Genomic DNA, 26,170 nt, shown 5'->3' on the forward strand with positions numbered 1-26,170 from the left:
TTTGCTTTTTTTTTTCAGACCATCCAGACCTTTCAAGTTACCAAAAAGGTAAAGTTATCTGGGTCATCTTATTAAATAGCAAACTTACTTGCATGCTGTTTCCTTCTAGTGGTTTCTCCACATTTTCTGCTGTTTCCGTTTTCCTCATTTTTTATGAAGGAAAAAAATTTCCCCTGCATTGACTGTTTGAGGAACCCTATATCTCCAAAAGCGGTTTTAATCTCTAGGTAGATTTTGAGTCTTTAAATTCTATTTGTGTTTAATTACTTATGTTTGCCTGATTATTTTGCATTTCTTCCTGTAATGGATTGGCTCCTCAGTGTCCTACTTGTTGAGAAGAAAGATACTAATTCTGCCAACTTCCATGACTTAAATTCATGGCACTTTATGTCAAATAGGTTGTCTTCCCAAAATTTTTGTTATTGTATTAAGATGGAGGTATTCTTTTATATGGAAATTTTTAAGTTTTATCTTTTCAGTAAGAAAAGCAACATTTTTAAATGGATAAAAAGTTTCTGGAAAAAAGCATTGTCTCACCAGATGTCTTTGTATATTGTGATTCCAGATATAATATTATTATATGTTAAGAAACTCTAAGTGATCTCTGAAATTCACTTCTTAAGAAGTGCACATGCTGATAACTAAAGCTTGCCTCAGGAGAGTTACCTCTTTTTGGAGTAAAACTACTACATAAATTTTAATTAGTAAATTCCCCTTTCATTTAAAAAAATACTTGTGGTAAAATATACACAGAATAAAATTTACCATTTTAATCACTTTTAAGTATATAGTTTTATGGCACTAAGTATATTCACATTATTATGAAACGATCTTCACCATTCTTTTCCAGAACTTTTTTCATCTTGTAAAAATGAAACTCCATACCCATTAAACAATAACTATATAGTTTTCTCCCCTATCCCCTGGCAACCACCATTCCACTTTCTGTCTCCTAATTTGATCACTCTAATACCTCATGAGTGGAATCATACAGCATTTTGTGTGATCCTGTGACTGGCTGATTTCACTTAACATAATGTCCTCAGGTTTCATCCATGTAGTAGCATGTGCCATAATTTCCTTCCTTTTTAAAGCTGAATGATATTCTATTGTATGCATTTACTACATTTTGTTTATCCGTTTTTACAGAAAAAGTATGGAAAAAGATAAAGGGAAGAGGTGATACAAGTAAATATGGCATATTAAAAAATGAATTTCCATGTTTAGAAGTAATAGAGCCTTCTCAAATGACTGAAACTTTTGCATTTTGAAAAAAATGTGTACATATATTTTCTGTTATTAGATTGGTATTTTCAAAAGTCCTAATTTCTGCTTTTCAGTATATATACATATAAACACAACTTCTTCAAAATAGCCTTCCCTGGCTCCCCTCTCCCACCCTAGCTGGAACTAATCTCTTCCTTTGTTGAATTCACAAAACGTCTCATCCATATCCCTCTGAAAATACAGCTCTGCTTACCTGGTTTTGTAGATATTTGTGTTCCTGTCTGATTTTATGTATTAGGCTCCAAGTTCCTTGTAGACAAGATCCATGTCTGCCATTTTTATATTTCTAGAATGCCCTACATCCTTACTATATAATGCTAATTGTTGAATGAATTTATTATTTCACAAGAAAAAAAGAATTCTGTATCCTGTTTTCTTTTGTGAAATTTTCCAAATTTCAGTCATTCCTCCCACTAAATTGATAATTGATGCCACTGGGTTTGTAGGGAAGAATGCATAACTCCTGATTCATTTGAAAGGAAATCTATCCATTTAAAATAAAGTATAATGAGTAATTGTATAACTGGAAAGTTAGGATTACTAACATTTTGAAATGCTTGCCTTTAAAGGACAGGAGGAATAAGAAGAGTTATTAAGGGAAATTAGAAAGGAAGAAACTGAAGATGAGAGTTTTTTCGAAAGAAAGGGGTAGCTAAAGTGTTAAATATTGCTCAGGTCAAGAAAGATGAAAACCAAGATGAGTTAGTTGATTTGGGCAGTTTCAGAAGAGCCGTGACAGCAAAAACCCGAAGGGGATAAGGATTGGGTGGTTGGTCAGGAAAAGGAGGTCTCAAGTCCAAGGCACTTAACACTCTCAGTATCCTTGCTTTCTGCTCTGGAGGAAAAGAAAGAAAGAGAGTGTGTTCCTAGAAAGGCATGGAAGGGCAAAGGAAAAAATAATCTTTGTAATAAGCTAAGGGAGGAAAATTTACTGTGGAGGAGTTTATTGTAATACAAATGGCCCCTTTAAAAGCGGCCCCTCCCCGCCCAATGTCACTTGAACATAAGTTAGTCCTGTAAGACTCTGAGTTTATTTATTTTATCAGTTATTTCTGATCTGGTGCCAGAGCAAAGCCCGTGATAAGGTGGCTGAGAATCTCTGAGTATATGTGAGGGACTTCCCACTGGATATTCATGAGAACTTCAGCATGGCAGTGAAAAGCTAGACCGGGGTGCTCAGGCGGCCCAGTAACTCGGATCCACAGGTCACCCACAAACACGTTGTGTTCACGCTGCCCCTTCTGTTTCCTCCTGTAAAGGAAGACGAGCCCTTGAGATCTGTGTGCTATTTGAGACTTACTCTGCTGAGAAGACGCTGTGCACTTTTGTACAGCTGTGCTCGGAACCTAGGCAGTTGCTACAGCAGTAGGGGCCTCAGTGAAAACTGTCACCGGGTCAGTCGTTGGAAAATGACTGCCTGCTGTAACCCAGGTGTTACAGGGGCAGATTCCATTTACACTTACGCTGGGGTGTTGTCTAAAGATTTCCAAAATTCGATCAGGCAGATGAAAGACAAGTAGTACATGATATGCAGAAGAACATATTAGGGTGAAAGGAGTGGTCCTTTGGAAAATTCTTCTAATATACACGTGGTCCACTTCTCAAAATAATGGGCAAGTGCTTTATTCTTTAAACTTAGGTAGACCATATACGTTGAACTCAGACTTACCAGGAATGGAATTAGCGAAAAAACATGGCAGTGAAATTTTATAGGCCATTTTTAATTTCCTTTCCTTCCCCAATTTTCCTGCTTTATTAGATGTTTATCTTAATATGACAACCATTGTCTGAGTTTCATATTATACATGAAACTTTTGTTTCCCACGTGGTGCCCTTTAGCTCTACGGTATCTCAGTATAGAGAGCAGGAAGAACAGAAATATCCTCAGCGATATTGTGGGATTTAGGAGAAATGCTTGTCTGAATCAAATCTACTCAGAATGGCTGGGGCTTTCCCCCAGGCTGCTTTACATATTCAGGATGGTGGTTCCATTTCTTCAGTGGGAACAGTTGTCTGTAGGAAAGGTTAGCACGTGAAACAGCTGTGTGAGGAAATGGAACTGTAATATAGTGAGGTTAAACCAGTGTGGAAGAATTGTATTGAGAGCACTAATGCCATAAAGTCTCCCTATGTAGTCAATGCACGTATATGGTCCATAGCAGTGCTATAAAATCAAAACCAAATATTTTCAAAGGGAAGAAAAGCAATTATTGAGGCAGGTTTCTAAGGTGGTTACTCGCATGTGTGCGGATTTTTTGAGAACACAAAACAAAAAGTCATTATATGGGTAAATGAAACCACAGTATGAAAACTAAGCAATTTGGGGCCCACTGCTCTCTATTGATACCATGTTTGTAGGTAAAAATGAGTGACTTCTGGTTCATTTGAAAGAAAATTGATCCATTTAAAATAAAGTATAATGAATAACTATATAAGCCTGCGGCCATTTTCATTTCATAGGGCTGATATTTTAAAGGTCTAAAAAATAAAGGACTGTTTTTAAGTCTGAAACAATGAAAAGACAGTCTCATGGGTGCTATTGACAAAAGACTTTATTGCTTCACAACCAGTTACTTTCATCTTAGTTTGCATTTGGTGGAGGAGGAAATAAAGTATACAGAATATAAGTATTGGGTGTGTTCTAGAGATTCGAAAGCGTCTGACCGCTTTGTATTTACATACGAACAACCACAATCAGAATCCTGTGATTTATGTTTTCATTATATTCAGAATTATTCTTAATCTATTTTCCCTAGCAAAGTGTTCCTTAATGATTTTTTAAATTCAGAATTTACAATCTAGTGAATGATATTTGGACTTGAAGTCCTATGGGTGTAGGTGGTTTTGCGTGGAGAAATTAACTATTAGTGTGGCTTAGGAATTTAATTTTAAAATGTGAATTTGGGGAAGCACATATTTGTGGCAAGTTGACTTATTCCTGATGTCTTTTGTTTCGCTAGTGTTTGAAGCAAGATGATATCACAGTGGTTAAGATGCCAGACTCTAGAACCAGACTACTGGGTTCCCAACTTTGTGACTTTGTTTTTTTTGAGGTATAATTGACAGTTAACATTGTATTAGTTTCAAGTGTACAACATAATGATTTGATATTTGTATATATTGCAAAATGATCACGACAGTGAGTCTAATTAACATCTATCACCTCACATAGTTACAAATTATTTTTCTTGCGATGAGAATGTTTAAGATCTACTCTTTCAGCAAATATACAATGCAGTATTATAACCATAGTCACCACGCTGTACATTACATTCCCATGACTTCTTTATTTTATAATTGGACTAGTTTTCAGACTTTGAACAAGTTATTTGAACTGTCTGTGCCTCAGTTCATCCCATAAAGTTGTTGTGAGAATTGAATGTGACGATAATCTATATAAAGGATAAGAGCAACTGGAACATCTTGGAAGTGCAAACCATCATACTTTATTTTCCTAAGATTACTTTTAAAAGAACAACAATGAAAAAATACCTGTGTAAATGCTCTTTTAAAGCATAATTACATTATAATTTCCTTATTAAAATTTAGTTTGAAGTAAATATCCCCACAAAACCCAATCTATGAAGTTGAGAGATCAGAATATAAACATCAACAATATCTTGTTCTTACAGATATAAGTAGCTTTTTCCAGAATGACATTTCGAGTCACCAGCTTTATTTCAACTGTTAGCGTCTAGCATGATGTTGGAGAAAAAACTCACAAATACATGAGTAAGAAGCCTATTTCATGAGTGAAGAATAGTCATCATAGCAGCCAAGTGAGCAAACATTGATGAGAATTTGAGAATACTTGTCCACAAGTAATTGTTCCTTTTTTCTCTAATAAAATTTAAGAAATCTGAAGTTGGCAAGGTGGATTTTAAACGTTAGAAAAGTTCAGTGCAGTCAACTTCTATTGAGCGGTCAGTGCATGTCAAGGCCTAGAGGTGTCAAGATAATAAGGCATGGTCCAGGATCTCATGGAAGGGACACAGAAATGGGTCTTTCGGTCAAAGGTGGTACGTGAGGGTGTGGGAAGGGTGTCTGGAAGAAATGGCTTGGTGGTGGGTTTCAGTAACAAAGAGGGTCTCGGATGTTTACTAAGGTACTAAAGCCAGGCTATAGTGGTTGGACGGTGAAGGGAGGGTAGTAGGTACATGGGTGTTTGTTCATGAAATCAATAGATAGTTATCCAGCACCTTTTAAAAGATACTGTTCTGGGTGCTGATACTGCACTAAATAAATAAACCAAAACTCTCTGCCCTCCCGGAACTCACAGCCTAATGGATATGTTCATGATAGTTTTTAGCTAGAAGGAAAGTTACAGGTGTATGGGAAGTTTTGGGGATTCTTAAGATTTACACCATGTGAACCTGATATGGGCTGTGTTCTTTTTCAAGAACTGATAGAGTAAAAGTATGGAGAAAGGGAATAACCAGAGAACCACTCGTTCTGAAAGAGATCGCAAGGAGGATGGATCATCTGTTAAAATACGTGTTCTTTCCACCTGGGAGGTACACGTTGTAGATCTTCTCTTCTCCAGGCACAGTGGGAGATAGAAAATGTTATTTGTCAGAAATAGACAGTATTCTGACTCTCCATAACCTGTGGCATCCGATCACAGCTACTTTATCACAGAAATGAGAGGACACTTTCTGCGACAATTACATATAAATACCTGCCTCGTTAGGTCTTTTATTGGCAAATACCTGGACGCGGTCGGAAATAGGAGGATTGGAAGAATTGTTCTCTGAGGTAGCAAAGAACTCTGTGTTGCTCCTAAGAGGCCTTCTTTGTGATTTCTCTCTGCTCCTGCAGTTATGCAGCCCTGATAGCCGACTGGCCAGTGGTGGTACTGGGCATGTGCACAGTGTTCATTGTGGTCTGTGCCTTGGTTGGAGTATTGGTGCCAGAGCTTCCTGACTTCTCTGATCCATTGCTGGTAAGGAGAATTGAGCCAGTAGAATTTCTCTATTTTCTTTAGCCCCCAATCATCTGTAACAGTGAAGTATGTTAATACATGTTGCCTTATGTTATTTAGTATCTCATATTTTTTAAAAAAAAACCTTCTCAAGCAATCAGGAAGTACCATATTTTGCCATGTGTAATGCACACTTTTTTGCCCAAATTTGTGAGGGAAAAATAAGGATGCGCTTTATATATGGGTAGTATTAATTATGTATTTATAAAAATGTTTTTAATTCTTTTATTTATGCTGATGAGTGTAACTCTAGAAATCAATAACGATATCTGTATGCAAAATAATACCCTGGAATACAATAATCGGTTTTGTTGAGCTTACAATGAACTTGCAACAACGAAGACTTCTTGGCCTGCTATGATGAGTAAATATCGTAAACTTGTTACCGTATATAAAATTTCTTGTACCTTGTATCTGTTCTTGTGTTTTATAATTATTTTTTACATAAAATTTTTTTGTACCATAATATGTTAAAAAAAAGAAATTCTAAAATTCATTTATAATACAAAAAAGTACCTAAATGTAAACAAATAAAAATTTGAATTAAAAAATTAAAGCGAAAGATATTTTTTTCCCTTCAAGTTTGGGCCAAAAATGTGGGTGCACATTATACACAACAAAATACAGTATACAATACTCTTTCTGCAAAGTAAAAACATGTCTCATCAGTATTCTCAGGTTCCTAAAAAGTCAAGGAACTTGCTCACCATCAGAAATCTGGGAATTTTGCTTCTTGGCCACCAGGTTTAAGCTAAAAAGCAACTGGAGAATCTAAATATATGAAAGTGTTTTCATAAAGTCTTTAAGACTGAATATCTCTTTTTTCCCCAAAGAAGTTATAGGAATTTCAGTATTACTAAAAGAAAGCAGAGTCTGTTTTTAAGTAAATGTTTCTCTGGAGTGGAATAATGAGGAAAATATGAACAAGGATAATGACATCTTCTTTGTAAAACACTGTAACATGCACAGCATAATTTAATTTGATGATAATTGTTTATAGCATAAAAATAAGTATTCACTAAATGCTTAGGTATGAATTTAAAAGAAGCTTCTGATACATTTTTTCCCTCTTTCTTGAGACATGTTACATACCAAAGAATCAAACTGTTTTGTCACAACAAATAGGTGATCATTATCATGTCAAGTGATCTTGTTTTAATGAAGTTCACCTCTGGAGTAGCTGTGAGGAGCGTATTTTCGGTTGAAAGCTATACATCATCACCTTGACATTGCTTTCCCAAGCCGCTATAACTATCCTTAGCCTCAAATGAAGTACACTAATGGGAATTTGTACTATTTCGCCTTAGGGTTTTGAACCAAGAGGGACTACAATAGGCCAGAGACTGGTCACGTGGAATAACATGGTGAAAAATACAGGATACAAAGCAACATTAGCCAATTATCCCTTTAAATATGCAGATGAGCAAGCCAAAAGGTAATTGTTTATTAACTTTCAGACAAAACATTGCTTAATGAATTCTACTTTTAAATATCACCTGAGCAGAAAGATTAAATGTAATTAAAATGTGTGGTTGAAAATCTTTGCCATGGAATTTGTTTGAATTGTCATTGCCTTACAAAATTTTGTTATTTTAGGATGAAAAAGTGAGGGTTTAGGAGCTTTGTTTTTCAGAAGTGAGAAAATTAATGTTGGTTGCTTATATTAATCCTTCCAACTTAATTTCAAGTGCTAAATAGGTCATGATTTTTAGGGTGTACTGTTACAGGTATGCTTCTTGACCTTAAAATACCTAGTATTTTACTGAAGATCAAATTGTTGTTTCATTTCAGCCATCGGGATGATAGATGGTCAGATGACCATTATGAAAGAGAAAAAAGAGAAGTTGATTGGAACTTTCACAAAGACAGCTTCTTCTGCGACGTTCCAAGTGAGTGGCATTCATAGATACACAAACCTCTTAGTGGTTTCCTAGCCCTTGAATTTGAACAGTATTAACATCTAGACTGATAGGGTATGTTGCTAGTCACACAGCTTCCCTGTTTCCAGCTTACTTAAAGAAATTTTAGCTTAATTAGCTTGTCATTTGACTCCTCTGGGCCAGTCATCCATTAATCTGAATTTGTTTACCTAAAACAATAATTCATAAGAAAGAGATGATTGAGTTAGATTCAGTTTTGAGGAAGATATAAATCTAATAAAATTCTTGGCTTGGCCCAAAATTTCAAGTCATTTATTTAAGTTCCTTATAGTATTTTAAAAATATTCTAGATCAAGTAACAAGGACATATTGTTGGATCGAACCCTAAAATAACCTGCTATATGATCAAATGTTCATTTTTTAAATTTTGATTCAGTCAGAAAGCATGTATTACTAGCCTTCCACATACCTGCTTTGTCATTAGCCATTAGAGATGGAGCGATGAACACAATAAAGTCCAGTGGTCCAAAGCTTGAATGCCTCAGGGACCAAGCTCATAATATGAGTCAAGCTAGTGGGATGTGAGACACTAAGAAGTGATGGTGGTTTTGGCGAACTAAAGAGCGCCCATGGGAAGAGATCAACTGCTACTTTCCAGCAGAGGCCTTGAAGAAATGAGAGTCCAAATACTGTAAGAACTTCCCTGAGGTCAGGAATCCAGATTTTAATGTTGGCAGCAAATTCACTAAAAATTACTGTTGCCTGGAGTCAGCCTAATCACTGCAGCTGCCACCGAGAGAGTACACGGCCTGGAGGAAATACATGTACATATGTAAGTCATTGATTAGCCCTAGTGATTAGCAGTGAGGAATTGTGGGTAATTACAGTCTCTGACAGTGAATGTCGGCATTAAAGCTCTTTTGATTTCAGCTTTTGTTGATTGTTGTTGAAAATCTCTCTAACATGTATGTATTCCTATCTTATGAGATCACTAGGGGACCTGACTGGATCTTTGATGTTTCTAGAGCGTGCCAAGCCTCAGGTCTTTATTTTGAACACTGTTTCACAATATAGTAATAGAGAGATAGAAAGTAGGAGATTAGGAAGAATTTCATACTGATCCCACAAAGCAATGCAAGTTTCTTTTTCTGTCTTTTATTAGAAAAGTTGAGCTCTGGTTAGTTTATTTCTCTCAAAGTGATACTTGTATGTAGCCTAGCCAGCCTCAGGAAGAACATTAACAAATTCATGAAATATAGTCTTGTTTATATTTCAGTAGTCAACACTAAATATTTGTCTCATAAGTAATGGATTCTGCCCTCATAAAGCCACTTCTGACTCTGCTAGAATGAAATGTTTCAGTTTCCACAAAGCTTATTTGTGTGCAAAACCAGTCAACGTAAGATACGGCCTTTTGATGAAAACAAGAGTTTCCTAAAGAAAACTTCATAATCATGAATAAAAACTCATGTAATCAAGCTTTGTTCATAAATTTGCAAGTTGATTTTTTTTGTTAGCACAATTAGGCATCTTAGATAATGTAATGCTAATCTACTTTGTTTTGCTGGGTTCCAATTTTTTGCAATGGTTGCGGAAGCAGAAACAGTACTTACTGAGCAGCTATTTTTCATTAACTCCTTCAATTCTCACAACTATTTGAGGTGGGCGTTGCTGTCTCTGTTTTAATGGTGAGAATCCTGTGAAGTGGTTAGTTGCTCAAGGTCACCCAGCTTGGAAAGGACAAGACCTGGTTACATGCAGTTCTAACTCTGAAGGCCATGCTCTTTCCGGTATATCAAACAACCGCCCTTATTCAGAAACGTATTTTGTATTAGTGTGACTTTCAAAATCTTTTTCTAGACTGATGTACCCAAGAGACCGTGTGCTCAGCTGGAATATGGAGGGAGTCTGTGATCCTGGCCAGCAGTTATACTTGACTGTGTTTAGAGCTTTCAAATTGATCACCTGCCATCTTTCCTCTCTAGTTAGCTGCCAAAGAGAACATCCTTATAATCCATCCTTGATATTCCCTAGTGCATCGTTCTTTGATTTTATATACCATTATGGTGATGTGTTGCGAAATTAAGAGGGAGGCATTTAATTAACTGCCTGCTGAAAGGTCTACGGATTGTTCTTCCTAATTACAGTCTGATCCGAAATGCGTTTGTTAATGAAGTCCTATGATTTTTAAGATGCACTGAGTAGACAAAGGCTTTCATCTAAGGCAATATTATAGCATTGCTTTTTTTTTTTTTTTTTTAAACATTTGCTCCTGGAATTTCTTGAAGGGAAGGAGCCCCCGCTGCTAATGAACTGTCCATGTGGTTTCCCAGTTTGAACTGCTTCTGGATGCTGAGTCTTATGAAATGCATGAATAATTTACAATCCTTTTTCTTTTCTTTTCTCATATCACCAGGTGACCGATATTCCCGAGTAGTATTTACTTCAGCTGGAGGAGAGACATTGTGGAATTTACCAGCAATTAAATCAATGTGCAATGTAGATAATTCAAGGGTATGTAAAGTAAAACTAAACTGTGTTTAGCACAAATAGGGTTATATGTTTGAAACTCCTCTTACTGCTGAGCCTGTGTCTGATCAGAGGAAAGTCCGTAAGTGGCTTACCTACCGAGGAGTAAACACCACCAGGCCAGCTCTGCGGTCTTGTAGATGCTGGGATCAAAGTGTCTCTGTGTTTCCCCACCTTGAAAACATACCATCTTTCTTAATAAAGAACTCTTTTTCTTCCTCACTCATATTCTCTGTCCATGATAGTCTTTTGTATTCTTTCACAGCATATTTCCTTTCAAGATAATAGTTAAGACTTTTTTTTTCTTTTGTCATATTTTCTCTTTCCTAATCTATTTCCATTGTTCAACACATTTCCCCCTGAGGCAACTGTCATCATCTTAATTATACATTGAAAGGCCTGCCTCTCTAGCAGCCGGTGGGTCAGGTGGGCCTGTGACCTCAAAGGAAAATTTAGGGCACTGGCTGGGAAAGGGGACATCAAAGGGCAGGCATAAAGACATATCTGTGTAAATGGCCAGAGTAATCCAATCCAGGTTGCCCTGAACTCGAAACACCTTGCTGCTTTAGAAGACAGAAGGATGCAAGAAGACAAGCACTTCCTCGCTTAGTCTTCTCTGGACCCAAAATGATGTCAGCATCAGAAAATGGAAAGGCAGCCTCTGGGCTTAGAAGAGCTGTCAATTTCAGGGGTCCTGAGGCAGCTTCTCCAAGTAGAAACTGCTGTCTGATGTCACTAATGGGCCTGTCCGACCACAGTCACCAGGCAGAAAAGGAACTCATTGCATTCTTAGCATAACTCTAAGGTATGAAATCACTGGTTTGTTGAAAGTCTACTCACATGCAATGCTAAGAGCTAGCCTGACGATCCCATGTATCCTCCTGTTCTAACAACAACGTTTCTAACCGACTAGGAGGCAGGCTCATTGTGCTGCTACCTTCAGAGAACTAAGTGGCTTATCCAGCTCACCTCGTTAGTTGGTCCCAGATCTCCTGACTTGATTCTTCATTCTGAGAGGCTGTTCATGTGTTTTGAAAATAACTTCCCCTTTGATTGAGCTATTTGGATTTTCTATGAGTGCCATCTTTTCTCTGTCCACCTCTAAATGGACCAAAGGCACAAACCACCTAGAAACAGACCACAATTTCGTCATCAGTGGTCAGTTTTCATTTGCCACATTTTCTTCCCTTCTGCATCTCTCAGTTCATTATTTGGAAGCTATGTACTTATTTCTCCTTGTCATGGGTTAGCACCCTTCTTACGTAGAAAGTTAACTCCAGAGTAGTAGATATGTAGAGTCCTCGCTACATGTAAGACTGTGCGCAGTACGTTCCATCTCTCACACTGAGACTGTGACCTTGGAATTGACAATGCCATTCAATGGATGAGAGGTTAAGCCAGTCTGATTACTGTATAATCATACCTTGGATGCGCACAGCTCATTAACTTCTATGCCTCTGCGTCTTCATTCTACCTTCGCAGTTGGTCTTTAGACCTTCCTTGCCCTGAAGACCCCGAAGTGACTGAATTCACTTATTTAATGAATAGCTGACATTTGCTGAGTGTTGTTGACATTTGTCAGGAAGTGTTCTGAACACTTGAATGAATTGTTTCATTACTCACTGAATTATTGTTACTCATCCTCATGACAGTGTTATGAATTAAATACTATTATCTTGGCCACTTTATAGACGAGGAAAGTTCACACAGGTGGTAAGTGGCAAATGCAGGATTTGAACCCCGCCACGTATAACTCCAGCCTATGCCTTATGCTTCCAGAATGCAGAAAACAACCCCCTCATTTTGTTTTGTTTTGTTTTACTATAAATGTCATCTCTCACTGAAGTGAACCTCAAAGCGTCATCATGGTCTAGAAGAAGTATCTTTTATTTTAAAGAGCTAGCAATTTATTCTATGTGTACATGTTAGACTCTGAGTGAACTCAGAGGCTCAAAAGCCAGTAAGCCGGGCTGTGCCGTTATAGCTTTCATAATTGAAAGCTGTATATTCTTTCACACATATATCCCATAGTCACGTGTCTTATATATGTGTGTGTATGTATATATGTGTGTGTTTATCTGCATCAGATGATTAAAATCAGCATCAATAGGTAGCTTACAAAAAGGCCTATCGAAAGGATGAGGTAAATAAGTTGAATGAATTACATGAAGGGAAAATAATGGGAGGAAACTCATAAAACTAAGGATGAGATTAAACATGCAGTAACCCACACCCCGCAATCCTGTACATTTGCTGGTGGTGAGCGACATACTTGTCTCTCTCCTCCCTGGCAGCCAAAGCTAAAAGGAATTCACAGTCAGTGACAGAAGCTATGTAAAGAGAATCACCAATTTGTTTTAAGACAGGAGAGGATCGTTCCTCCTAGCCTTCATCCAAAGAGTTGTGCTGTGTACAAAGCTCTACACAGCCTCTGTTTACAGGAGGTACAGTATTGATTCTTAGCTGGTTAATAAACTGTATCTCAGGTAGGTTGGTAGCAGGCACACATAGCAAAAGCATTTCTACAAGGGACTAAGGCAAAGAAATCTAAATAGGTGGCTTTCTAGTGACTTGACGCATTTGCAAAATGTAGACCACCTAAAGGAATGCATGTACTCTGCTTTTTGAGTATTTTTTTCTACTGGGCTCGTAATAAGGGTTGGAGAGCTGTGAGGTCAAGTTTGTAATCTCTGGCAAGAAAACAAGCATTATGATCCTCTTGTGAAAATTTGAGGAACAGACCCAAGACACATGCCTGAATGCATGGTTAGGCCCGTTATAGACCCACAAAGGAACAGATAACCAGGGCCCCCAAATTCTACCTCAGAGAGCATGGTTATAATTTTAACTAGTTAAATTAGATATTATTTTTACCCATGGCAAATGCTTTTGCATTCTAGTCTCAAATTCTTCTATGAATCTGGAATAATAAGCCTTCCTCATAGAGGTAATATATTCAATGATAAGTAATAACTATCGGTTAACAGTTCAGATTTCAGATTATTACTGTATCTTTTCCTCGTCTCCCAGCTCAGGACCCTCTATAGGACTTTCGTTTGTTGTGGTGATTTGAACAAACTGTTCCGAGGCTACACGGCAGTGTTTCCCTCCCCGACCCCCACCACCCCAAATCCTAGCTATTGTACTTAAACACTTGAGTATTAACAACTATTACGTTGACAGGGACACACACCAAATGACACAGAGCAGAGGAGCTTAAGTGTTGGTGGGGTAACTCTAGTGTAATATCTCAGTGAGACCACATGCTTCAGTTGTAACTGCCTGTGTGGACAGCACATTGAGTTCGAACTCCAGATTCCATTTAAATGGCATGCCACTTCAACTCATAATTCAGACAGACCTGTTTTCCAACGTGCAAAGCTTCCGTTTCTGAGGCTGCTGTTTGCCTTCTAACAGGAACGCTGGTTTCTTACACTCTGTCCAGAGGAGCCTCAGCTGACACCACTGTCCTCTCTGTCACTTTTGTCTGCCCTTTGACAGCCTCAGGGACACACTGGCAGTGGTCATAAGTGCCCAGAAGTGTGTTTCTCAAATCTTCACTCTGCTGGAAACCCTTTACCCTGTTTCTTAGTCTTTGCACATTGTACAAGTTGAAGCTGAGGAGTCAGTGGATAAAAGGGATTTCAAATTTGGTCCCTCAGACTCTATTTCCTGGGGTAACTTATAAACAGCTGGAACTCCCTGAAGCATACAAGTCCCAGAAATGTATTACCTGATGCTTGTTTTCAAGAGGACTATGGAGCCCTTGCTTTTTTTTTTTTTTTCTACCGAGGGTCCCCTAAACTTTTCGCACATGGGGAACTTGGTCACATGGGGAAGGAGAGACCAGCGGTCATTGGAAACTAATGTTAGGGGTTAATTTTCTTCCCTTTACTCTTTTCTAAGCCTCTTAAAATAGCTCCAACTTAACCAGTAGTTTTAAAAGTTAAGGTATCATTTAAAACTGCTTTCTCTTTCCTTTCTCTTCCTTTACCCCCTATTTTAAGCCAGCTCCACCTCTGCCACAATCTAACTAGGAAGTGTGCAAAGGCACGTTACAACCACATAAGCAAAATGACTTTCTAAAACACCCCATTTGTGAATACCTAGAGTTCATTTATGTTCCTCATGAGAGGTACAAGAAGTTGCTCTCACTAACCCCATTCTTAGTTTTAGAAACGTCAAAGATTTTGAAATCATTCCTAGAAATTCCTGTCCTAAAAATATGGCAAAAAATAGAGCTGTCTTCTGCATGTAGATACACCTGCTTGCCAACCTCCGTAAACCCCATAGGATCATATATGCTCGTGTATTGAGCTGTCTCAGCCACAGGCAGCTGAGTTATGCCCCTGGCCCATCACACTTACAGGCTTTGGCACTTGCCCCTCAGCCTCACAGAGACCCTTACTTACCGCACGATACGGTGCTTCTCACATTGAATGAGAATTACTGATTTTCTTGTCTGATTTCCCTGCCACACTCTGAGCAACTTGAGGACAGGACCACTGTGCCTTACTCACCTTGTAAAGGTGTCAGCAAATACTATTTTTTTTTTTTGAATGGATAGATGGGGACACACAGCCTTCCTCTCTGAAAACCTAGACACTTCCTTGCACTTCATTCCTTTAGCCTCCGGGCACTAGTTACCAACTTCAGATAAAGTGTACTAGTCACAATGTCTTTTCTCTGTCCTTATTTCTTTCCCTGAACGGGCCCTCAAAAACTGTTTTGCAAAGGTTGTACATCAGCCAGCACCACCTTTGAATCTGAGAATTGGCTCTCCAGAGGCTTAAGAGCATTTATTTTTGATAGCAGCCGTGAAAGCAGTATTTGGTCTAGTGTTTATCATGTCCAACTTTTTAATCTTTGGTCAAATACACACATTAAAAACCGCTGTTATTATCTGAAAAGGTTATTCAAGGACAGATTTCTGCACTTGTGTTTCTAGTCTCAGCTGGCAATCCTGTTTCCTTTATCTTGCACATTTGATTATTTCATCCACTACAAATGTGTTCCTTCTAGCTGATAGTGGTTTCATAATGGGTACAATTCATTGTCTTCCATTTGAAAACTGTCAAACATTGGGGTTGCAGTACTTTTCTTTCAATTCCCCAAGGTATTACATGGGGCTTACATGCTATTTCTTTGGTGGGGGGGGACTGGTTCTCTGCCATGAAAACCAGAGAGTTGCTCTTCCAGAATTTTCTGTTGTTTGTTAGGTGGTTCTGTTTCCCCTAACTTAACAGGTGTCAATGTTTTGACCTTGAAACAACTACATGTGAATTATCCTATTTTATTACTTGAAATGTCAAGTAATTATTGCTTTTTAGAAATGAGCTTAAAAATTAAGGAGTACACTTGAATAATAACCCTTTTGTTTCATTTTTCTTTACTTCTAATAGAGCATCTTTAAAAACAACAACAACTTTTTATGATTGAGATTTTCAAACATGTGCAAAAGTAGAATAGTAGAATGATTTCTTCCCGGGCAGGCCTCCCAACTTCACTTCCCAATATGTGGCCAATTTTGTTTTATCCACACCTCATCCCCAGGATTAGTCCCAGTAAAATATAGTTGACTCTCGGGGGTTAGGGGCACCCACCCTACCCCATGCTGTCAAAAATCCAAGTATAACTTTTGACTTCCCAAAAACTTAACTACATATCTTGGTAGCCAGGGCTTAGGGCTTATAAATAACTTGGTTCTTCGATAAGTCTAAGTTCCAAAGAAGTGACTTGTGCCAACATCTCCTCTACTTTGAAAAGATGTTTCAATGCATGATTGATAAAGCCCACTTTAATAAAAGTCAAGGGTGGTTTTAATCCTAGAAAAAAAAAATTCATGCTCTTCTTGAAGTGCAGAGTTCCAGGGAGGAAACTCTGCAGTTCAAGAGCATGAATTATTTTTTTCTAGGATTAAAACCACCCTTTGGCAAATGGAGATGAGGGAAAGTAATAGGACTGGGTCATCGTCAGTGTGGTACTGACTCAAAAGAAGGGGAATATTTCTTATTCTCACCCTTGGGGAAGAAGGGCCACTCCTGTAATTTACGGATTTTCAAGGCAATGCAATTGTTCAGGCTTCACTAGAATCTAGCAATGCTGGATTTGGCATTGGAGCAATTTTTCAATTTTCTATAATAAGAACAGCCATCAGAAGAAAAGCCTTCTCCAGTAATAATGTTCTAAATGAAACACTGCCCACATGAAATCCAGAATTGTCACACTTGCCCCTGTTTATCAAAAAAGAAAGTTCCCCAAAAAGGGTTGTAGCCAACTTGGATAGACTTTTTAGGATTTGGAAGAAATAATTAAACACCTACTTATTTATTTTATTAATTGTATATATTTATTTAAAATCATATATATATATATATAATGTTTTAATTTAGAAACATTGCCCTCTTCTATTCCTATTTCAGGAAACAGTTTTATTCCAGGCCTTTCATGCAGTTGATATCAGTGCTTCTGATATCACCAGAGTCGCTTTTTGATTCACTGAGTTTTCGACCGAATAAAATATCATCTTTGGTTCCAACTAAGTTGATTGAGATATAGTAGTACCTTTGTCACCAAAAATTTCATGCTGATAACCAGAAATCTTAGGCAAAGCCACAGATTTGTTTTCTATATCAACTGCACAATTGTTCTCATAATCGGTCCTGTAGGTGTACGTACAGAAGCCCACAGCCTGTCCATTTTACTGCTTATTAAAGTGACTCTGAAAAGGCTTCTGTATGAAAGAGGTGTTAATGTTGTCTCCTATTTCAAACCGAAGGAGCATTGGCTGAAGTTGTTTCACACCTGGATATCATCCCCAAACAGTAGTTCGTTGTTCCAAACAAAGCAACCCCAAGAGTACTCTGCCATTTGAGAGCTTTGGGGGGGACTCCCTCCCTGTATTCAAACTGCTAGCTGACTCAAGAAGATGATTCTTTAACTTCTGTAACTTTCCCGCTTCCTCCAGTCCACCTTAATTCAGACCTTTGAGTGAACACGTTTTAAACGCCAGTCCTTCTACGTCTCTGTCTCCGCAGATCAGGGCTCACCCCCAGTTTGGTGACCTCTGCCAGAGGGCCACAGCCGCTTCCTGCTGCCCCAGCTGGACGCTGGGGAACTACATCGCCATCCTGAACAATCGATCGTCCTGTCAGAAAATCGTGGAGCGAGATGTGTCCCATACCTTGAAGCTGCTTCGGACCTGTGCCAAACACTACCACAACGGCACTCTGGAGCCAGACTGCTGGGACATGGCGGCCAGAAGAAAGGATCAGCTCAAGTGCACCAACGTGCCACGGAAATGTACCAAGTACAACGCTGTGTACCAGATCCTCCATTACTTGGTGGACAAGGACTTCATGGCCCCGAAGGCAGCTGAGTACGCCACACCAGCGCTCAAGTCCAGCATGCTCTTCTCCCCCACCGAGAAGGGGGACAGCATGATGAACATTTACCTGGACAACTTCGAACACTGGAACTCCTCCGACGGCGTCACCACCGTCACCGGGATCGAGTTCGGTATCAAGCACAGTCTGTTTCAGGATTACCTTCTGATGGATACCGTGTATCCCGCCATCGCCGTCGTGATCGTGCTGCTGGTCATGTGTGTCTACACCAAGTCCATGTTCATCACTCTGATGACAATGTTCGCCATCATCAGCTCCTTGATCGTTTCCTATTTTCTCTATCGCGTGGTCTTTAACTTTGAGTTCTTTCCCTTTATGAACCTCACCGCGCTCATCATTCTGGTGGGCATCGGAGCCGACGACGCGTTTGTCCTGTGTGATGTCTGGAACTACACCAAATTTGACAAGCCTCACGCCGACACCTCGGAAACGGTCAGCGTCACCTTGCAGCATGCAGCTCTCTCCATGTTCGTCACCAGTTTTACCACCGCGGCTGCCTTTTACGCCAACTACGTGAGCAACATTACAGCCATCAGGTGCTTCGGGGTGTACGCGGGGACGGCTATCTTGGTGAACTATGTTTTCATGGTGACGTGGCTTCCAGCGGTCGTGGTATTGCACGAGCGCTACCTCCTCAACATATTCACTTGCTTCAGGAAGCCCCAGCAGCCAGTCTACGATGACAAAAGCTGCTGGACAGTGGCTTGCCAAAAGTGCCACAAAGTACTGTTTGCCATTTCAGAAGCGTCTCGCATTTTTTTTGAAAAAGTATTGCCATGCATCGTCATTAAGTTTCGCTACCTTTGGCTGTTCTGGTTCCTGGCCTTAACGGTCGGTGGGGCCTATATCGTGTGTGTAAATCCGAAGATGAAACTGCCCTCGTTGGAGTTATCCGAGTTTCAGGTGTTCAGGTCATCTCACCCTTTTGAACGGTACGACGCTGAGTACAAAAAGCTTTTCATGTTTGAACGTGTCCACCACGGAGAGGAGCTCCATATGCCCATCACAGTGATCTGGGGAGTGTCCCCGGAAGACAACGGCAACCCACTGAATCCCAAGAGCAAAGGGAAGTTGACATTAGACAGCAGTTTTAACATCGCCAGCCCAGCTTCCCAGGTCTGGATTTTGCACTTCTGCCAAAAACTGAGAAATCAGACGTTCTTTTACCAGACCGATGAGCAGGACTTCACCAGCTGCTTCATCGAGACGTTCAAGCGCTGGATGGAAAACCAGGACTGTGACGAACCGGCCCTGTACCCGTGCTGCAGCCGCTGGAGCTTCCCCTATAAGCAAGAGATTTTCGAATTGTGCATCAAGAGAGCCATCATGGAGCTGGAAAGGAGTACGGGATACCATTTGGACAGCAAAACCCCAGGGCCAAGGTTTGACATTAACGACACAATCAGGGCAGTGGTTCTGGAGTTCCAGAGCACCTACCTCTTCACACTGGCTTATGAAAAGATGCACCAGTTTTATAAAGAGGTGGACTCCTGGGTTTCCAGTGAGCTGAGCTCGGCCCCCGAGGGCCTCAGCAATGGCTGGTTTGTCAGCAACCTGGAGTTCTACGACCTCCAGGACAGCCTCTCCGATGGCACCCTTGTTGCCATGGGGCTGTCTGTGGCTGTCGCATTTAGCGTGATGCTGCTGACCACTTGGAACGTCATCATAAGCCTGTACGCCATCGTTTCAATAGCTGGGACTATATTTGTTACTGTGGGTTCTCTCGTCCTGCTGGGCTGGGAGCTGAACGTTCTGGAGTCTGTCACCATTTCGGTGGCAGTTGGCCTCTCTGTAGACTTCGCTGTCCATTACGGGGTTGCTTACCGCTTGGCCCCGGATGCCGACCGAGAAGGGAAGGTGATCTTCTCCCTGAGTCGCATGGGCTCTGCGATTGCCATGGCCGCCCTGACCACCTTTGTGGCCGGCGCCATGATGATGCCGTCCACGGTTCTGGCCTACACCCAGCTGGGCACCTTCATGATGCTCATTATGTGTATCAGCTGGGCTTTTGCCACCTTCTTTTTCCAGTGCATGTGCCGGTGCCTTGGGCCACAGGGCACCTGTGGTCAGATTCCTTTACCTAAAAAACTCCAGTGCAGTGCCTTCTCCCACGCTTTGTCTACAAGTCCCGGTGACAAAGGACAAAGCAAAGCACATGCCCTGAATACTTACCATGTAGACCCCAGGGGCCAGAAATCCGAAATGGAGCATGAGTTTTATGAATTAGAGCCTCTGGCTTCCCACAGCTGCACTGCCTCTGAGAAGACCACTTACGAAGAGACCCACATCTGCTCTGAATTTTTCAGCAGCCAGGCAAAGAATGTCGTGATGCCTACGCCGGCAGCTTACAACAGTGAGCTCCACAAAAGCGCCCAAAATGACTCCAGATCCGCCTTGCTACAGCCCTCTCCTGAACAGCACACCATGTGTCACTTCTTCTCTCTGAATCAGAGATGTAGCTGCCCAGATGCCTACACACATTTGAAATATGGCCCACACTCTTGCCAGCAGATGGGTGACTGTTTGTGCCACCAATGTGCCCCTACTGCCAGCAGCTTTGTGCATGTCCAAAATGGCATGGCACCTCTGAAGGCGGCACGGCCAGCCCCTGATGGCTTTGTACATCCCGTCCCGCACATCCACCGCTGTCCCTGCCTACAGGGCAGAGTGAGACCCCCTGGGATGCAGAATTCTCTGCCCAGGAGTTTTTTCCTCCATCCAGTGGGGTCCATCCAGGCCCAAGAAAAAACTGGTAAGACCAGCGTACACAGTCTTCAGAGCACAGAAGACCATCTTCCAAAGATGGCAGAGCCCTCACCATTTGTCTGTAGAAGCACAGGGTCTTTATGCAAAGCATGTTGCCATCCTGAGAATGACCAAAGTGGACCCTATAAAAATAGAGACATCAGGAATATGGAGGGCAGTGGAGGGGCTGAAAACCAGGGCTCCAGTTCAGTCAATCCGACCGATGGGGCGGAAAGGGAAGCTGAGCCCAGCTTGTCACAGACTGATGTCATTGTGAACTCAGAACATTTAAATCAGAATGAACCAAAATTTATATCGAACCATTTCATGGGGGAGGCTGGTTATGGGTCCTGCCCTAACAATCCACCAAGTTGTGGCAGAATTGTGCGGGTGAGGTGTAGTTCTGTGGACTGTCCAATGCCAAACATGGAAGCCAATGTGCCTGCTGTCTTCCACTCAGAACTTTCCGGTGAAAGTTTGTTAATAAAAACACTTTAATAAATACAGTATTAAATTCAGAACCAGCGCCTCAGTTGTTCCTTTGAAATGGAAGTAAAATCCAGACGTTTAGAAAGGGAGCCCAAACACGCAGGAATAAGAATGTTTCACTTTGTTAAAAATCATGGACAATTTTTATATTCCACACGAACAATCGACAAATTCATATCTAATGAGCGTTGACTGATGACTGGATTTTATGTTTTCAAAAATATAGTTTTTTACATTTATACCCAGCTAGAAAAATAATTACGTCTTTCTCTCCCCTCTCAAAGAAGCGAATCAGAGGGTTAGAGTTCGAATGACCCAGAAGTTTCCATTGTCCCTGGGAATAATATTTACCTGACATCTTTATCCTGGGGCACTTGGTCGTCAGTAATTAAGACATTTGATCGTGCAACATAAATACGGATTTTAACAGTGTCACTTCAGTTGGGATCCAGGAACTACACAATATGAAAATTTATATTTTGGGCAAGGCCACATTTAAAAACTAGTTGCCAAGTATTTCAGTAGTATGTCCCACCGGTCTGCATGAGTAGACTTTACATGAAGCCACTGACACATTTATATCCAAATCGGTGTCTTTTTCCACATTCGTCAAGAAATCACTGGCATCATCTTGTGTCAGATGACAGTTATGTGAGTACCACAGAAGGATGAGAATAAAGGATACACTTCTTAGGATAAGTTGCATGTTAACAAAGGTAGACCCAGGTCAGGGGAATCCTAGCCCTTTGAAGTAGAGTAAGGGAACTGGTTCTATGCAGTTTGCTTCTGTCTCTGCCCCCAAGGAAACGTGTTCAGACAGCTGCCTCCTCCTGTGTTAGTGTCTCAAGCTGTGGAAGGATGATTTTATTATGCAACTAACACCTGGAAATGCTAAGCCTTCAGGCGGCATCTTAAATGACACTTGTGTGTCTTGTTAGATCAGTCTACAGTAGTTGAGCTGTTGGAGCATGCTTTCCGGGTTAGTACTTCAGATGACACAGCTGTCCTTCACAGGGTGTCATCTGATACTGACTGTGCATTCCTGCCCTGTCCAGGGAACCCTCCCAACTGCATTCTGCTTCCTCCAGGACACTGCCTCCCGTTGGGTCCTCTGAAGAAAACTGGTGAAGATATTTCTAAATACAGTGTTCTTTCCAAAAGTTATATTCGTTGTTTTCTAAGAATAGTTTTCCAAATTAGATCTGTGTATTATTCGGAGCCTGAAAAAAAGCTTTCAAGAGTTGCAAGGGGTCTCATGTTTCATTGACTCTAACCCATCTCCACCAAACCACATTTTAAGCAGCTTTCCAGCTTTCACTTGACCACTTCAGTGACACAAAACTCACTACACAACTCCCTTGGATGAACCCAACTCTGTTATCCTGTAGTTTTTCTACAGTTTTGGTCCTCATTCTGCTCTATGAAGTAAAAATAAACATCTCTGATCACTTTGCCACATGGCATCCTGAGAGATACTTGGAAACAGTAATTGTCTCCTCCCACTAACATCCCCAGTACACTGCCCTGGTTTTCCTAGGACTGGGTTTTAAGCAATTAAAACCCTGAGTAGGAAGTTATGGTCTCTGGGTAAGTAAGGTTGTTGTATTCCCTGCCCAAGTGTAGGACCCAAAACAGACTGATACAGTGCAGAAAGGAGGGCCAGCCCTAAGGAGACTGGATGGTACTCCTGTGAGCTCACTTCGAGATGGAAATTACTTGGGTTCAAGCATCACAGCTGATGGTCATGTAGCTTAGAGGAAACGAAACCCACCATGGCTCTCTCACAGGTACTGCTGCTACGCTGCCTTTGCAGACCAGTTTCTGACAGCAAAGTTCAAGTCTATATGTCTACCCGCATTGCACTTAATACTGTTAGAGAAATCTGAGGAATCGGGGAGGAGATGGGAACACTTGGAAATAGGATTCACAATCCCAACACTAGATTGTTGGTTTTCCTTATGAAATATGTAACCATAACGTTGGCTAGTGAAAATTTAGGGACACAAATGCACTTTTATTTTTATTTTTGCTGGCATGAACACAAATTGAACTTCAGGGTGATAGGAGAAGCAAGTTTTTTACAGATAGCCCAACCTGAAAGACGTCCACGTGAGTCAAGTGTCACTTAATTTAGAAAATAAAAATTTAGAAAATAATTATCCTGCACCTTGAATGTGGCAGGAACATTTTCACATTGATTTCATCTAGACTTTGGACTTTTAATTATTTTTCATGCCAGAATTTTTAAAAAAGCAATTTATTAGCTGTGACTAGAAGGCTATTTTTTAAAAATCATTACTGGGCAGCAAAATATTATTTCTAGTTGTGTTTCACAAAGAAATTTCATCCATTGGCCCCTTCTAGAGAATTGCAAAGCAGATAACAGGTTAAATTACACAGAAGAGGAAAAAGCCCTTTCACTGTGAAATATTTGTAACTTGGAAGGGTTTTGCTTATGGAAAGGATTTGCAGGCTATCACTACAATAGAACACGTTTGAGGTTTGTTCCTGACTTCTTCCCAGCTAGGTCACTTTTAAATCCCTACTTGATTGAAGAGTGGAATAGGCAAGAGCACAAAGTTTTTCACGGAGAACAGCTGTACTGTTTGAAATAACCACATAGCTTCATCTGTATATATTAATTTCGTGCATGTAATTGCTGTAAAATGCACATCCTCCCCAAACAATATTCTTTAAAGTGATGCTAAGTTGTTATTATATTAAATTTTATTACAATAATCTACGTCCCAGTCTTAATCATTTCAAATTTTAAAACTTTTGCAATGCGTAATGTGAAGAATAGTTTTACAAATGTGGTCTTACAGAAGATTAAGAAATATTCCTGATTTGCGTCGTTTCACATGGAAACCATCTTTCCACTAGCAGTTAGGACAGTTTCTGAATGAAATATGAGGAAACAATCACTGAAAACAGCTGTGTCTTTTCTCTTTAAAGAGGATGGTCATTTTAGAAGAAAAAATTAACCCTAAAAAAAAATTCAAAGACTCAATTGGGTTTTGTGTCATAAGATTCAGACACAGCCAGGAAAGTTGAAATTTGTTGAAATCATGAGGGGATTTATTTTTTTTTTAATGCAGAAGGAACCGTCATGTTCAAATACCCTTTACACTATAATGAATTTTTCCAAAATGTTTCCTGGCATTTAGTTTGTTCATCTCCAATTGTTGTTATATTAATATCTACAGTGTTTTTTGTAAAACAGCCATGTTCATCAATTTTTGATTTTGTTTACTAAGAAGTTCCATATCTTTAAATATGTAGAAGAAAAGAATGAGTAACCATGGTTGATTAGTAGAATCTTGTGTCTTTTGTTCTTAATAGTGGTTTAACTGCCCTAATTTTGGATTTTTCGTGGAAAAAAAAAGGAGTAATTTCTCTTTCCATTCGCTGTAGAAACCACAGTGCACACATACAAGCTCATGAAGGAACTGGGATATTCCTGACCTCTGACTGTCATAGTGAAACAGGAGTTACATACACTTCATGGTCTCCAATCGACTGGAATAGCTAACCTTTGACGCTTCCCCTTCTACTCATAGTTTTACCACATAACTTTCTGTAATGTAATCTACATCTTCCTAAAAAATGAAGGGGGCAGGTTATTTTCAGCAAGACTTTTTTTTTTTTTCTTGGAACCCGGTAAGATTCTTATAAGGTCCTTTTTTTATTCTTATAAAACCATTCTTATGGTTTTAATTTGCGGCAAAGTGACAATCAGTGAAATTTGCTCAACCTGTATCCACTAATTGGACATATTTGGTCCGTGAACTGAACTTTAGCTCTCCACTATTTAAAGGAAAAAGCATTTGCGAGGTAAATCAATAAATGAGATTACAGAGAGCCTCTTTGCCTTCCTATGAAAACAAACCTCTGGAATTTAAAAAGCTAGAATAGTTTTTGCAACATAATATGATCATTACAAAGCTCACTGATAAAGAAAGTTCCAGCAGGATTATCTAGACAAATCTTTACTGGATGTTTCAATACTAGTTGAGAATAAAAAAAAATAATAATAATAATAATAGAAAAGCATCTATTTTTAGTCTTAAATGTGATCTTTCTTGGATGCTCTTTGCTCCCACAAGGGCCATTATTCTACCTTGCAAAGCTCTCTGGTCTGCAGGGTGACTCCGATTCTCTGGATACTGGCAGCTGTCTAGTGCTTCATTCAGTGGAGACTTAAAGGATGGGATATGTACAGCTACAAGCTTTATCCTCCCTCCAGCAAAATTTCTTTTCATGCAGAGATCTGAAGAAAGGCCTTGGGAAACATGAAAATCTCTGGCAACATCCTCTCTCAGGTTGAAGTTCACCAGTGTTTGCTCTTTTCTATAGTTTGATCTCTTTACCTTCAGTTTTTTGAATAGTGTCTGTGCTATTAGTTGTACATATCAGATGGGAATAGATATATACTAAATAATCTTGGATTGTTGAATAATTCTATTACAGATCCCAACTTGAATTTCTTTGCTCTGCCCTGGAAAGAACACTGGGCTCTGATTGGCAGATAAGGGAGAATTTCCTTGAGTGAATGCCTTCCCTGCCAATCATGGCAAATTATACAGCACTTTGATAAATATCTACGTGTTACCATCGGGGATTAAATAGAGGTTAGAAAAGCCAACTCTAAGACAAAATTAATCCTTCCCCTAAATCCTCTAAATCATTCAGAAAACCAACAGGCATAGATCCTGCCCCAGAAACAAGAACTGTGATTTTTCTCATCTGTGGGTTAATTGTTACAAACCACATGAGGGTGGGCGAACCCATCTCAAGCCCCTTCAGAGGGGGAAGGAAGGTTTCTGATATTTTCAGCGTTTCGATGTCATATG

The 26,170-nt window shown here is 39.9% G+C and overlaps 1 protein-coding gene across 10 annotated transcripts in view; it reads left to right on the plus strand.

The window, feature by feature from the left end:
• The window catches only part of DISP1 (dispatched RND transporter family member 1), a 162,613-nt gene extending 137,286 nt beyond the window's left edge, over positions 1–25,327 (plus strand). For all 10 annotated transcript variants that reach the window (XM_081039013.1, XM_081039014.1, XM_081039017.1 and 7 more), the window contains 6 exons: positions 19–48; positions 6,106–6,229; positions 7,576–7,703; positions 8,060–8,157; positions 10,565–10,662; positions 17,715–25,327. In XM_081039013.1, the coding sequence (XP_080895139.1) occupies positions 19–48; positions 6,106–6,229; positions 7,576–7,703; positions 8,060–8,157; positions 10,565–10,662; positions 17,715–21,326 (4,090 nt within the window). In that variant the 3' untranslated portion in view covers positions 21,327–25,327. The remainder of the gene's footprint in view (positions 1–18; positions 49–6,105; positions 6,230–7,575; positions 7,704–8,059; positions 8,158–10,564; positions 10,663–17,714) is intronic.
• The last annotated feature ends 843 nt before the right edge of the window (positions 25,328–26,170 follow it).

Source organism: Rhinolophus hipposideros (assembly GCF_964194185.1).
Source record: "Rhinolophus hipposideros genome assembly, chromosome: 26".
Lineage (NCBI taxonomy): Eukaryota > Metazoa > Chordata > Mammalia > Chiroptera > Rhinolophidae > Rhinolophus > Rhinolophus hipposideros.